Below are 13,856 nucleotides of genomic sequence, written 5' to 3'. Positions count from 1 at the left end.
CCCTTATGAGGGAGACTCCAGAGAGTTCCCTTTCCCCTTTCTGCCATGTGAGGACATAGTGAGAAGACAGAAGACTATGACCTAGGAAGTGGGCTCTCATCAGACACAGGATCTGCTGCTCCTTGGTCATGGACTATCCAGCCTCCAAAACTGTGAGAAATAAATGTTTGTTATTTATAAGCCACCTCATCTATGGTATTTTGTTATAGCCACCTGAATGGACTAAGACAGACAGTAAAAGGATAGACCTAAATTTAACCATGTAAAAATTATACTCAGTGTTATGATGGGTTAAATACTTAAGTGAAAATGTAAATATTGACAGTATGAATAAAAAGAGCAATGACTTTGCTGTCTACAAGAGACGCAATTTAAAAAGACTCAGATGAGTGGACAGTAAGAGAATCCAAAATGATATACCATGCAAAGGGTAAGCATAAGAAAGTAGGAATGGCTACATTAATACCAGACAAAACATATTTAAAGACAAAGACTATTACCTGAGATAAAAGGTAATAATGAATTATATGTGTTAATTAATCAGGAATACATGGAGTTCATAAGTGTATTTGTATGTTATAAACTTAAAATATACAAAACAAAAGTTGACACTTAAAAAAATTACTTTATTGTTGTTCAAGTACAGTTATCTGCATTTACCCCTCTTCACTCTCCCCCTACCCCAGCCATCCCTACCTCCCTCCCCTGCTTCTTCTAGTGAAGATGATGGCATAGGTAACAATGGCTCACCTCTTTGCACAACCACATCAAAATCACAACTAAAATATAGAACAACCATCACTCAGAGCTGTCAGAAATTGAGATGAATGGAAGTCTGACAACTACGGAATTAAAGAAATCACATCCATCCAGACTGGTAGGAGGGGCAGAGACGTGGAACAGGCTGGTCCCACATCCACGTGAAATGGGTTAAATATCTCAGGAGTGAGGAGGTCCAGTGCCACACCAGGCCCCCGAGCCCAGGGTTCCAGTACCATGAAGGTAAGTCCCCATAACTTCTGGCTGCAAAAACCAGCAGGGACTGAGTCAGGGGAAGAAACTTCTGGAGTCCCAAGCAGTTCCTCTTAAACAACTCCCACATGGATTTACTCAGACTCACTCCCTCTGAGCTCCAGCACTGGCGTAGCAGCTTGAAAGGCATCAGTGGCATACAGGGAGGAACTGAAGTGTTTGGCATCAAGGTGAGAGCTGGGGGACAGCTTTCTCCCAGAGAGAAAGGTAGGAAGAGGCCATTTCCCCTTTTCTTTTCTTTTTAAAGGTTTTATTTTATTTATTTTTAGAGAGAGGGGAAGGGAGGGAGAAAGAGAAGGAGAGGAACGTCAATGTATGGTTGCCTCTCATGTGACCCTCACTAGGGAACTGGCCCATAACCCAGGCATGTGCCCTGACTGGGAATCAAACTGGCGACCCTTTGGTTTGCAGCCCATGCTCAATCCACTGAGCTACACCAGCCAGAGCCATTTCCCCTTTTCTAAACCCCCTTCCCACAGAGCCACATAGCTGGCAAGTGGGTGCCATATATGAGACTCCATTAATCTGGCTAACATTGTTTTTGCCCCACCCCACCCAATTTATGGGCCCACCCAAGCTGTTAATCATGAGTTTTCCATATGAATGGCTGGTCTTGGCTCATGCTTCACAACTTTCTAAATCCTCTCAAATAAGCAAAAACTGGCATCCGTGAGTCCCCAGCCCTTGTACTTCTCGCTAAGTAGCCCCAGGCCTGGCACTAGCAGCAGCCAACCTAGATTCACAGCTTGGCTTCACCTGGGAATCTCTAAGCCCAGCACAAGTAGCAGCCATCTCAGATTGCTTTATAGCCTAGGCAGGGCAGCCCCAGGCAAAACACAGGTTGGGGCTGACCTTGGCCTGCACCACCTGGGAAAGGGCCTACACACTCAGTGGACAGCTACAGACCACATCGAAACACCACCACCCTGCCCCTGCACAGCTGATCCTCCATGGAGGGCTGAGGATGGTGGTCAGTGGTCATAGCCAGTCCTTGCATCTGACTGCCCAGGGTAAGTCCCTCCCATTGATCTGCCAACAGCAACCAAAGCTCCACTACAAGAGGAGGGTGTAGTCAGCCCACACAAGGGGCACACCAGGAGTACCCAGCTTGGGTAACAGGGGAGGCTGTGCCACTGGACCCTACAGAACACCTATTACATTAGGCCATGCTACCAAGTCATAGCAGCTATACCTAGTACATAGAAAGAAACACAGGAAGGCTTCCAAAATGAGAAACATGGTCCAAATAAAAGAAGAGATAAAAACTCCAGAAAAAGAATTAAACAAAAGTGAGATAAGCAATCCATCAGGTACAGAGTTCAAAACACTGGTTATAAGGACGCTCAAGGAATTTAGTGAGGACCTCAACAGCATAAAAAAGATCCCATCAGAAAGAAAGGATTTGCTAATTAAAATTAAAAAAAAACAATTTACAGAGAAAGAATAGTAGAGTGGATGAAGCCAAGAGTCAAACCAATGATTTGGAACATAAGGAGCAAAAAATTACCAATCAGAATAACAATAAGAAAAAATAATCCAAAAATATGAGGATAGTGTAAGCAACTTATGGGACAACTGCAAGCATTCCAACATTTGTATCATACAGGTGCCAGAAGGAGAAAAGAAAGAGCAAGAAATTGGAAATCTATATGAAAAAATAATGAAGGAAAACCTCTCTGCCCTGACTGGTGTGGCTCAGTGGATTGAGCACTGGCCTGCAAACCAAAAGGTCACTGGTTCGATTCCCAGTCAGGGCACATGCCTGGGTTGCAGGCCAGGTCCCCAGTGAGGGGCATGTGAGAGGCAAAACCACACATTGATGTTTCTCTCCCTCCCCCTCTCTCTAACAATAAATAAATAAAATCTTTTAAAAAAGAGAAAAATCTCCCTAAGGAAATAGACATGCAAGTCCAAGGAGCACAGTCCCAAACAAGATGGATGCAAAGAGGCCCAGTCCAAGACACATCATAATTAAAATGTCAAAGGTTAAAGATAAAGAGAGAATCTTAAAAACAGCAAGAGAAAAGCAGATGATTGCCTACAAAGAAGTTCTCATAAGACTGTCAGCTGATTTCTCAAAAGAAACTCTGTAGGCTAGAAGGGATTGGCAAGAAATATTCAAAGTCATGAAAAATAAGAACCTATAGCCAAGATTGCTCTACCCAGCAAAGCTATCATTTAGAACTGAAGGGCAGATAAAGAGCTTCCCAGACAAGAAAAACCTAAAGGAGTTCATCATCACCAAACCATTATTATATGAAATGTTAAAGGGACTTGTTTAAGAAAAAGAAGGTACAAATTATAAACAATAAAATGGCAAAAAATACATATCTATCAACAACTGAATCTAAAAAAAACCAAACTAAGCAAACAAGAAGAACAGAGACAGAATCATGGATACTGAGAGCATCTGGTGGCCAGATGTGAGGGGGTTATAGGGGAATAGGTGAAGAGGTGAGGGGATTAAGGAGTACAAATAGGTAGTTACAGAACAGCCATGGGGATGTAAAGCACAGTATAAGAAATAGAGTAGCCAAAGAACTTACATGCATGACCCATGGACATGAACAATGGTGTGGGGATTGCCTAAATGTGTGGGGGTGCTGGCTGGAGGTGTGTAAAGGGGGAGAAATTGGGACACTTGTAATAGCATAATCAATAAAATATAATTTTTAAAAAGTTGATAGAATAAAAGGAGAAACAAACATGCCCACAATTATAGTGGGCAATTTTTACATTTCTGCCTCAGCCATTGATATAAGTTGACAAGAAGTCAGTAAAAATAGAGAATATCTTTATGATCTTTTCAACCACAATAGAAAACAGGTATTGAAGGGGTGTCCATTGGCGGCCATGGCTGCTGCAGTATCAGTGGCTCCCAAAGCCCAGTGGAGTGCGGTAATTTGGGCTGCACCAGATAGAGGGCAGAGACAGATTTGTATTGGATTTGATGCAGAACCCCTAAGACACATCATTAGAGACTTATAGGACTTTTTTCCTCATTCTAGACTCAGAGGAGGGTTTCCTGGGACTGGTGGGCTGGCCTTAGAGTAGGGGGGAGTGGGTCACCAGCAGGGTGCCCCAAAGAGCTAAGGTTGCCTAGAGAACAACCAGGACTGGGTTTTCCTCCTTTTCCTGCTGGCACCTGCAACATTGTCTGTAGAAGGAGTGGGCCTGTTGTGCCACACTCATTCCGACCATTGAAGAAATCACTCATTCACATATTTTCCCCGTTAACTTTTCCCATTTCTGTTAACCCATGGGAATACAGTGACTGGCATCTGAAAACCTAGGGGCTGGGGACCTAAGTTTGCTGAAAGTTCTCTCTGGTGCAAACATCAGCAAAAAGGGGCTGTTCTAGGAGAAACTAAACTGTTGACTGGTTTGGATTTCAGCCTTCTCCGTGGAACTGCACCACCAGTCATTGTGCCTGAAGGAGTACACACACTTTATGAAGATATTCTTGAGGGAAAACACCACCAAGGGAGTGAAACACATAATGTGATTGTATCAGGCAAGGCTGCAGAAATACCAGTTGCCCATGAACATGAGCATAACCATGACTAGATACAGCTGCATGCCTACACTGGCGTTCCCCTTCTACTGGGCTTTGTTTTCATGTTGCTGGTAGATGAGATTGGCAACTCCTATGTGCATTATACAGATGATGCAGAAACTGCAAGGCCTAGCAATTCCAAAATCACCAATACACTGGGTCTGGCTGTCCATGCTGCAGGTGATGGTGTTGCATTGGGAGCAGCAGCTTCTACTTCACAGACTAGCGTCCAGTTAATTGTGTTTGTGGCTTCAATGCTATGGAAGTCACCAGCTGCTTTTGGGCTGGTTTTGTTCTTAATGAATGGTGGCCTACAGCAGAATCAAATTAGAAAGCACTTACTGGTCTTTGCACTGGCAGCACCAGTTATGTCCATGGTGACATTCTTAGGACTTAATAAGGGCAGTAAAGAAGCCTTTCCAGAGGTCAATGCCACTGGAGTGGCCACACTTTTGCCTGCCACTTTTGTCTGCCAGGACATTTCTTTCTTTTTCTTTTAAAGATTTTATTTATTTATTTTTAGAGAGGAGGAAGGGAGGGAGAAAGAAAGGGAGAGAAACATCAATGTGTGGTTGCCTTTTGCACGTGCCCCCCCCCCCCCCCCCCGCTGGGGACCTGGCCTGCAATCCAGGCATGTGCCCTGACTGGGAATCGAACCAGTGACCCTTCGGTTCGCAGGCTGGCACTCAATCCATTGAGCCACACCAGCCGGGGTTGCCAGGACATTTCTTTATGTTGCCACAGTACATGTCCTCCCTGATGTGGGTGGAATGAGGCACAGTCACCAATCTGAACCCACTGGAGGTGGCAGCCCTGGTTCTGTGTTGCCTCATCCCACTCATCCTCTCAACAGGACACCAGCATTAAATGTTCAGGTTCTAGCCTCAATCCATAGCCATTTGCCATCTAGAACAGCCAGCACATGATAGCTGCTCACTTTCTTAGTCTCTTGTCTCACCTTGCCCATTTCCACCTGTATTCCTAGAGTCCATAGAGAGGTGATATTAAGACTTGGAGTAACAGAAAGCTTTTAGAGTAGAAATAACACATTGTGATTGGATATACACATTTCATTGTATTGTCTTTTAAAGGGCCCTGGGAATTTAGAGTTTTGATGTTTCTCTAAACGCTATTTTCAGGGAAGATGGAATTTAGTTTTAATTTTTAAGGAAAAGTGGAGAACTTCATACTCACAATGAAATAGTAATTATGAGAATACAGTGTTCTGTAATTAAACTAAATCTCTTAGTTTAGAGCAGGGGTGTCAAACTCATTTTCACCAGGGGTCACATCATCCTCACAGTTGCCTTCAAAAGGCTGAATGTAATTTTAGGACTGTATAAGGAGTAGTTATATTTATACAGTCCTAAAATTAGATTCAGCCCTTTGAAGGCAACTGTGGGGCTGATGTGACCCTCGGTAAAAATGAGTTTGACACCCCTGGTTTAGAGGCTCTGCCACTTTAATTCATTTATTTTTAATATGGGTCTCACCATGTAAGACTGGTGCTTTACCATTTATGCCACATGCCTTTATAAAAAGTCATAATGCCTGTTGTCTTAGATGCTAAAGATAACTGTAGTTAATTTGGGGCTAGAGTCAGAAAAAATGATGGCAAACAAATTGAAAGTTGACTTTATACTCGGGAGATATCCACTGAAAAGGCCTGTCTGGGAGGACTTTAACACCTCTTTCTGCATGTGCCTCTTTGAAGACAGGCTGCCATTCCACCAAATGGAGCAACAGAGATGGACTAGCTTCTAAAGAGGTGACTAAGTATTTAGTAGCATTTTTTCAAGTTCTTCTTTGCAGAACCCTGCCTCCAATGCATGCTTATAAGGAGCCAAGTTCTAGTAGGTTTAGGTCTAGACTTTCCTTCAAGAACAGTCAGGTGCCAAAATATCTTTAGAAATTAAGTGGTATTAAATTTTGAGTGAATTTGGATAGTTACTGTCATCTTTGTAAGAACCTCTTTAAAAGTAAGATTAACCAAAACCTATGCTTTCCTTTTTTTTCTTTTTAAATATTAATCTTATCAGACTATCAGTCCCTCTGGCAAAATACTTGGTGTCTCTTGGGTGATGCGAGCTCAGTGTCACCTAGGCACCTGTAGAGGTGAAGAAAGTCAAGATGTATCATACATGGGAAGTGTTTGCTTGTTCATTTAAAGTTATTGAAAGAGAGGAAGGAGGGAAGGAAGGAAGGAAAGAAGGAAAGAGAGAGAAAGGAAACTATACAGAAAATGTGCCCGATTTGCCACCATAGGCTCTCCATCTGCAAGTTTACTCCACCAACTACCTGCTGCCGTGTTCGTAGGCCATCTTGTTGCTGAAGGGCCAATGGGTGTGCTTTTTGCTTCTACATGCTTCAAGCCTCGGGTCACCAAGCCCCCACCACTTGCAGCCTGTTGCTACTGTAACATATTGCCTCCTCACGTGCTTTTCTGATCCAATCATTTGCCCTGCACCCAGACACAGCCAGAACTTTCCACCTCTTCGCGGAGGGGCTTCTGGGAAGCCCTCGTGGCCTTAACACAGAGAGCTTGGAATACGCCGCCACTCAGCTCCTGGCTGCGCAGCAGAGGCGAGTTCTTCAGTCCCTTACGAGTGGGATTTTGGAGTCGTCCACGAAGGCCGAGAAAGTGAGGCCCAACGCAGAGGTTTGGTGGGGACTCAAGCTGGAGTAGGGCTCCTGGGTGAGGGGTTCGGAGAGGAGGGCTAATGTGTAGGGGTGCCTGGGCGGGTCCCAGGCACCCAGCCTAAGGGAGGGCTGCTGACTGAGGGGGTGATGAGGGCAGGATTCTCAGTTGGGGGTCCAGAGGGTGGTACTGCTGGCTGGATGGGGGCAGGTGGGGGTGCTGTGGTGTAGGGAGGTGGTGTGTGGAGTTAATGGCTAAGCGGTTGAGGGGCTGTGGGCAGGGAAGGCTCCACGGTGCTGGAGGGGAGGGCAATGACTGTTCTTCCAGGAGGACAGAGGGTGGGGTCACCTGCCAAGTGGCTGGGGCCAACTTTGGGGCTCCACAGAGGAAAAGGCTGCTGGTTGTGGGTGGGTGTGGGGCAGGCAGGGTCCCGGTGCCCTGACGTGAGAGGAGAACTAATGCTTACTGTGGGGATAAAGGGAGTGCTACTGGTCAAGGTGGGGACTATTGGGAGGGTCCCCGCGTGTGGGGAGCTTCCACTGTGCGTGTAGGGAGAAGAGGGGGAGGGCGAACGCCATAGAGGAGGACTGACTGAGGGGTGGAGAGCATGGGGGGGAGGGTCCCAAGAGAAGGGCTCTCTGGTGTAAGGAGGCGAGAGGAGAAGGCTAACGTCTAAACATAAGGGGGGCGCACTGGTGGAGGCGAGTACCACTGGCTGAGTGCCAGGCACAGCATAAGAGGGTGGAGCCCTGTGTCCAGGGAAGAGATGGGCTGGAAGGTAGAGCCACTGGCTGAGGTGTGGGGGTAGAGGAGCCGCCTGGCACATGGGGAGCAGGTGATGGTAAGAGGGGAACACGCTGGGGGTGCTGCGATCTGGTGGAGGTTGTCGGATACTGCAAATAGAGGGTGGGGGTTGGGGATAGGGCACTGCAATTGGAATCTGAGAGGTCACCCATCACCTCTGTGTGTGTGTGGGGGGGTGGCATAGGGATTTCAGTGTGGGGAGGGGCAAAGCCTTGGCCTCCACAGGAAATATAGATTCTTTTTTTAATCTTTTTTAAAAAAGATTTTATTTATTTATTTTTTGAGAGGGAAGGGAGGGAGAAAGAGAGAGAGAGAAACATCAATGTACGGATGCTGGGGGCTGTGGCCTAAACCCAGGCATGTGCCCTGACTGGGAATCAAACCTCCAACACTTTGGTTTGCAGTCCGCGCTCAATCCACTGAGCTATGCCAGCCAGGGCGTATAGATTCTTTTTTAAAAGTATATTTTATTGATTATGCTATTGCAGTTGTCCCATTTTTTTCTCCCATTTACACCCTGGCCGTGCACCAGGCCCCTCCCACCAACATTTCACCACTTAGTTCATGTCCATGGGTCATACATATAGGTTCCTTGGCTTCTCCATTTCCCATACTATTCTTAACCTCCCCCTGTCTATTTTCTACCTACCAATTATGCTTCTTATCCACTGTACTTTTCCTCCATACTCCTCCCTCCCTCTTCCCACTGAAAGCCCTCCATGTGATCTCCATTTCTGTGATTCTGTTCCTGTTCTGCTTGTTTACTTAGTTTTTTTTTTACCTTCAGTTGTTAATACTTGTGAATTTGTTGCCATTTTAATGTTCATAGTTTTGATCTTCTTTTTCTTAAATAAGTCCCTTTAACATTTCATATAATAAGGACTTGGTGATGATGAACTCCTTTAACTTGATCTTGTCTGAGAAGCACTTTATCTTCCCTTCTATTCTGAATGAGAGCTTTGCTAGATAGAGTCACCTTGAATGTAGGTCCTTCCTTGCCTTTCATGACTTGGAATATTTCTTTCCAGCCCCTTCTTCCCTGCAAGATTTCTTTTGAGAAATTAGCTGACAGTCTGATGGGAACTCCTTTGTAGGTAACTGTCTCCTTTTCTCTTGCTGCTTTTAAGGTTCACTCCTTATCTTTAATCTTAGGTAACTTAATGATGATGTGCCTTGGTGTGTTCCTCCTTGGGTCCAACTTCTTTGGGACTCTGAGCTTCCTAGAAGTCTATTTCCTTTGCCAGATTGGGGACATTTTCCTCCATTATTCGTTCAAGTAAATTTTCAATTTCTTGCTCCTCTTCTTCTCCTTCTGGCACCCCTGTGTTTCGAACGTTGGAATGTTTCAGGTTGTCCCAGAGCTTTCTCAGCCTCTCTTCATTTTTTTTTGAATTTCTGTTTCTTCATTCTGTCCTGGTTGAATGTTTGTTTCTTCCCTCTGCTCCAAACTGTTGATTTGAGTCCCAGTTTCCTTCCCTTCTCTGTTGGTTCCCTGTATATTTTTCTTTATTTCACTTTGCATAGCCTTCACTTCTTCCTCTATTTTGTGTCCATGCTTAATCATTTCTGTGAGCATCCTGATTACTGTGTTTTGAATCTGCATCTGATAGGTTGGCTATGTCCTCGTCACTTAGTTCTTTCTCTGGACTTTTGATCTGTTCTTTCATTTGGGCCGTATTTCTTTGTCTCAGCACACTGGTTATGTTGTAAAGGGTGGAGCCTTAGGTATTCGTCAGGGTGGGGCAACCCACTTTGCTGTGTTGTGGCACTGTATGTGGGGGGAGGGGTCAGAGAGGGAACAGTGCCACTTGCTCTGCTCTCGCCCTATGTTCAGTCACTGCCCAAAAGCAAATTGGGCCCTTCTGGTGCTGAGGTCCCAGGTGGGTGGGCTTGTGTATATTCTAGGACCCCGTGGGTGTCTCCAATGGACTCTCCTGTGAGGCTGGGAGTTTCTCCTGCTGCCACAACTCCCACAGGTTTTTTCAATCAGAGGTTTTGAGGTTTTAGTTTCCTGCACTGGATCCCTGGGTTGTGCAGTCTGTCTCGCTCCCTAGTTGTTCCTCCTGGCTTATCTGCATGTGAATGTGGCACCACTTGGTCCACCAACTGCTGCCTTGCCATGAGTCCTTTCCACCCTGGCTTCCTGTCTCTGCCCCTCCTACTGGTCTGGATGAATGTTTCTTCTTTAACCCCTTGTTTATCGGACTTCTTTACAGTTCAGTTTTCTGGCAGTTTTGTTTTTTTGTTTTTAAATTTGTTGTCCTTATTTTGGTTGTGCAAAGAAGCAAAGCATATCTACCTATGCCTCCCTTCTTGGCTGGAAGTTCTGAAAATACAGATTCTTTATGAGGGTGCTTTATACATTCACCAGATACAACATGTTTCCAGCCATGAAAAGTCTCCCTAAATGTAAAATGATTGCTTTTACTTAATAAGTTCTCTAATCATGAGAGAATTTTATTTGAAATTAGCAGTGATAACATTTCTAAATATTTGGAAACCTATGAATCAAAGAAAACCACAAAGAAACTTAGAAAATATTTCTTGTCAAATACTTTAATAAGAAAAAATACAGCTTACCAAAATCAGTGGGAAGTAACTAAAGAAACAATCGGAGGAAAATGTATTGCTCTAAATGCTTATATTAGGAAAAAAGAAGGGCGTACACTCGACGACCTAATAGCCCATTTAAAGAAGCTAGAGAAAGTAAAGTAAATGTAAAATGAGTTGACGGAAAAGAAATAATAGGGCTGAGAAAGGAAATCAGTGACAGAAAGCAAATTATAGAGACAATTAACAAAGCCATCTCTTGGTTCTTTTTAAAGAGCAATGAAACTGATAAAGCCCTGGCAAGACTAATCACAGAAAAGGAGAAGGACTACTAATCACTAATCAGGTATGAAAGAGGGCTACCACTACAAATCAAACAGACATTAAAAAGAGAATGAGTTGGCATGGGGAAAATGGGGACAACTCTACTTGAACAACAATTAAAAAAAGAGAATGAGGGAATATTATGGAAAAATTTGTGCCAAAAATTTGAAAACTTGACAAATTTCTTGGGGAAAAAAGGGTGATTTCCTAAAACTGATGCCAGTAAAAAATGGAAATTGTGACTAGCAAAAATGTTTCCTAAAATTAAACAACAACAACAAAACCAGGGAGGGGAGGTGCTCCAGGCCTCTGCTGGGAGGGGCACTGGGCTGTGTAGCACATGCATGACTCTCTTCCCTTTGCACCCATAGGACAAGGGCCACACTACAACAACCTGCACATCACTGTCCAATCACTTCTACCCACCCCCCAGGCCCTCAGGCGATGGCGATGGCACTGGAGCTGGCGATGCTGCATGACTGGTGTAGCCTGATGGGTGTGAACGCCCGCCGCTCCTTGCTCATCCTGGGCATCCCAGATGACTGTGAGGACCAGGAATTCCAGGAGACTGTGCAGGCTGCCCTGTGGCACCTGGGCAGGTACCGAGTGCTGGGCAAGGTCTTCAAAAGGGAGCTCCAGTCTACCGTTGCCTTGATTGAGTTTGCTGAGTATTTAAACCGAAATTCAATCCCCCAACAAGTACCAGGCAGGGAGGGACCCTGGACTGTGGTCTTTCTGCCTGAGGCCTCTGATTCTGAGTCACAAGATAGACCTGATTTCCCTGCACTACTCCAGAGGGAAGCAGGGGCTGGCAGGGCAGGTGAGGCAAGAGGTGTAGGTGAGGAAGAAGCTGCAGGTGAGGAAGGAGCTGCAGGCGAGGAAGGAGCTGCAGGCGAGGATGGAGCTGCAGGCGAGGGAGGAGCTGCAGGCGAGGGAGGAGCTGCAGATGAAGAAGGAGCTGCAGGTGAGGATGGAGCTGCAGGTGAGGTAGGAGCTGCAGATGAAGAAGGAGCTGCAGGTGAGGATGGAGCTGTAGGTGAGGATGGAGCTGCAGGTGAGGAGAGAGCTGCTGGTGAGGCAGGAGCTGAAGATGAAGCAGGAATATCAGATGAGGAGGGAGCTGCAGGTGACACAGGAATTGCAGGTATGGCAGCATCTGTGAGTATGGCAGGAGCCTCAGGTGAGGCAGGAGCTCCAGGTGAGGAAGTTGTGGGTGTGGCAGGAGCCCCAGGACAGGCAGGAGCTTGGAACCAGCAATGGAGGCAGGCCTTGCAGCCTATGCTGGAAAATATGGCCTACCAGGAACTGAGAACCTTTTCTGGGATGGAAGAGCCAGGCCACGGGGATGAGTCCTTTGAGAGCTGGCTGGACCATGCCAATGACATGCTGTACCTGTGGCGCCACATATCAGAAAGGGAGAGGAGGAGGAGGCTTGTGGAAAGCTTGGGTGGCCCTGCGCTGGATCTTGTGAGTGACCTCTTACGTGAAAATCCCAACATCACTGCACAGGACTGCCTTGCTGCACTGATTCAGGTATTTGGGAACAAGGACAATCCTATGACTTCGCGGCTGAAATTCATGACTTGTGCCCAACGGCCCCAGGAGACTCTCTTTGCCTATGTCATGCGCCTGGAAGGCCTGCTGCAGGCGGCCATAGAGAAGGGGGCCATCCAACCCCGTATGGCAGACCAGGTGCGTGCCCGGCAGGTGCTGATGCGAGCCCGTCCCAATGAGATGCTCTGGAACATGCTGAGGAGATTGCGGCTGGAGAGGAGATCACCTGGTTTCCTGGGGATGCTTCGGCTTATTCGGGAGTCAGAGGCATGGGAGGCCACTCCAACTACGAGCCAGCAGGCCCAAATGGAAGAAGGGGCCTGTGTGGATGTTGGAGACCTGGCTTCTGACCTGGTTGTTGCCCAGGCCATCCCAGCCCATGAAGATGATGGCGAGGCTGCCCCAGCCCATGAAGGAGCTGCCCATGCTGCCCTAGTCCATGAAGATGCTGCCCAGGCCGCCCCAGCCCATGAAGATGCTGCCCAGGCCGCCCCAGCCCACGAAGGAGCTGCCCATGCTGCCCCAGCCCGTGAAGATGATGGCGAGGCTGCCCCAACCCATGAAGGAGCTGCCCAGGGTGCCCTTTCCAAAGAAGATAGTGCCGAGGCTGCAATGGCCCATGCAGTGGCCAGTGAGGCAGGTCCTGGCATTGCCAGTCCTGATGAGGCTGCTCCTAAAACCAGTGATACCACCAGGGCCAGCCCTCCCTCTGAGGAGACCACCTCTGCCACTCAGCGAGATGAAAATGCTCTTGCTCCAGCAGGCCTAGGTCAGGCAGAACCGTCCTCTGCCCATGTGAGCAGTGCTTCTGGGGTGGGCTTGGGTGGTCCCAGTGGTCGTCCAGAGGGCCAGGCCCAGGCAGACCAGGAGGCCGAGGAACCCCCTGAGGAGGGGCTCAAAGCCATCCCGGAGGAGTCAGGAAGTGAGGCCAGGGCAGGGGAGATGAGTTCCCCTGAGCCCTCCTCAGGCAAATAGGCTTAGAAGACCCAGTGACCTCCAGTCCTCTCAGGCAGCACAGGCCTGGAGGCAAGAGGAGGTCAGGTCAGGGTAGCCTGGGTGGGTGTGCTGGCCTACGTACCAGGGCAGCTACCTCTCAGCCCTGGCACATGTTGTGAGCTCCACTATCAGCCATGGCTCTGCTCACTCTCGTCCAATGTCCTGAGCTCAACCTCTGCTTTCTCGGTGTAGATTTCGGTCAAGCACTGCTTGTTCTTGTGGGGATGTGTGTGTGCTTCTCTGAGCAGTTCCTGTACCTCCACTCCCACCCCGGCGACCCTGTGCCCAGTCCCAGGAGATGGAAGGAAGGGCCAACGAAGGCGAGGCTGGGCCTTATCCAGTGACCTCGGAAGGAAGAACTGGACCAGGGACCAAAAGGGCTGCCCGAGGCTCCACGGGGAC

General features: G+C 47.2%; 2 protein-coding genes across 2 annotated transcripts; both read left to right on the top strand.

The window, feature by feature from the left end:
• Positions 1-3,885: 3,885 nt before the first annotated feature.
• LOC123823083 (zinc transporter ZIP9-like) lies at positions 3,886-5,455 on the top strand. The gene is given in 5 exon segments (XM_045845403.1): positions 3,886-3,930; positions 4,375-4,519; positions 4,697-5,041; positions 5,300-5,375; positions 5,377-5,455. Coding segments are annotated over 5 exon segments (690 nt in total).
• Positions 5,456-11,372: 5,917 nt separating this feature from the next.
• On the top strand, positions 11,373-13,433 carry PNMA6E (PNMA family member 6E). Its single transcript, XM_045845402.1, has 2 exons — positions 11,373-12,048; positions 12,136-13,433. The coding sequence occupies exons 1-2, from the start codon at positions 11,373-11,375 to the stop codon at positions 13,431-13,433; spliced, it is 1,974 nt and encodes a 657-aa protein (XP_045701358.1).
• Positions 13,434-13,856: the final 423 nt, after the last annotated feature.

This window comes from Phyllostomus hastatus, unplaced genomic scaffold (genome assembly GCF_019186645.2).
Source record: "Phyllostomus hastatus isolate PE091 unplaced genomic scaffold, TTU_PhHast_1.1 phas_contig_471, whole genome shotgun sequence".
NCBI classification, from domain to species: Eukaryota; Metazoa; Chordata; class Mammalia; order Chiroptera; family Phyllostomidae; genus Phyllostomus; species Phyllostomus hastatus.
Note: the sequence above shows the minus strand (reverse complement) of the source record. Positions and strands in the feature narration are given on the sequence as shown.

Excerpts from the sequence above, each read along its gene's own strand:
- PNMA6E (XM_045845402.1), top strand. The coding sequence starts at position 11,373 with ATGCTGCATGACTGGTGTAGCCTGATGGGTGTGAACGCCCGCCGCTCC. Across the intron at positions 12,049-12,135 it reads AGGTGACACAGGAATTGCAG|GACAGGCAGGAGCTTGGAAC; the intron begins GTATGGCAGCAT and ends CAGGAGCCCCAG.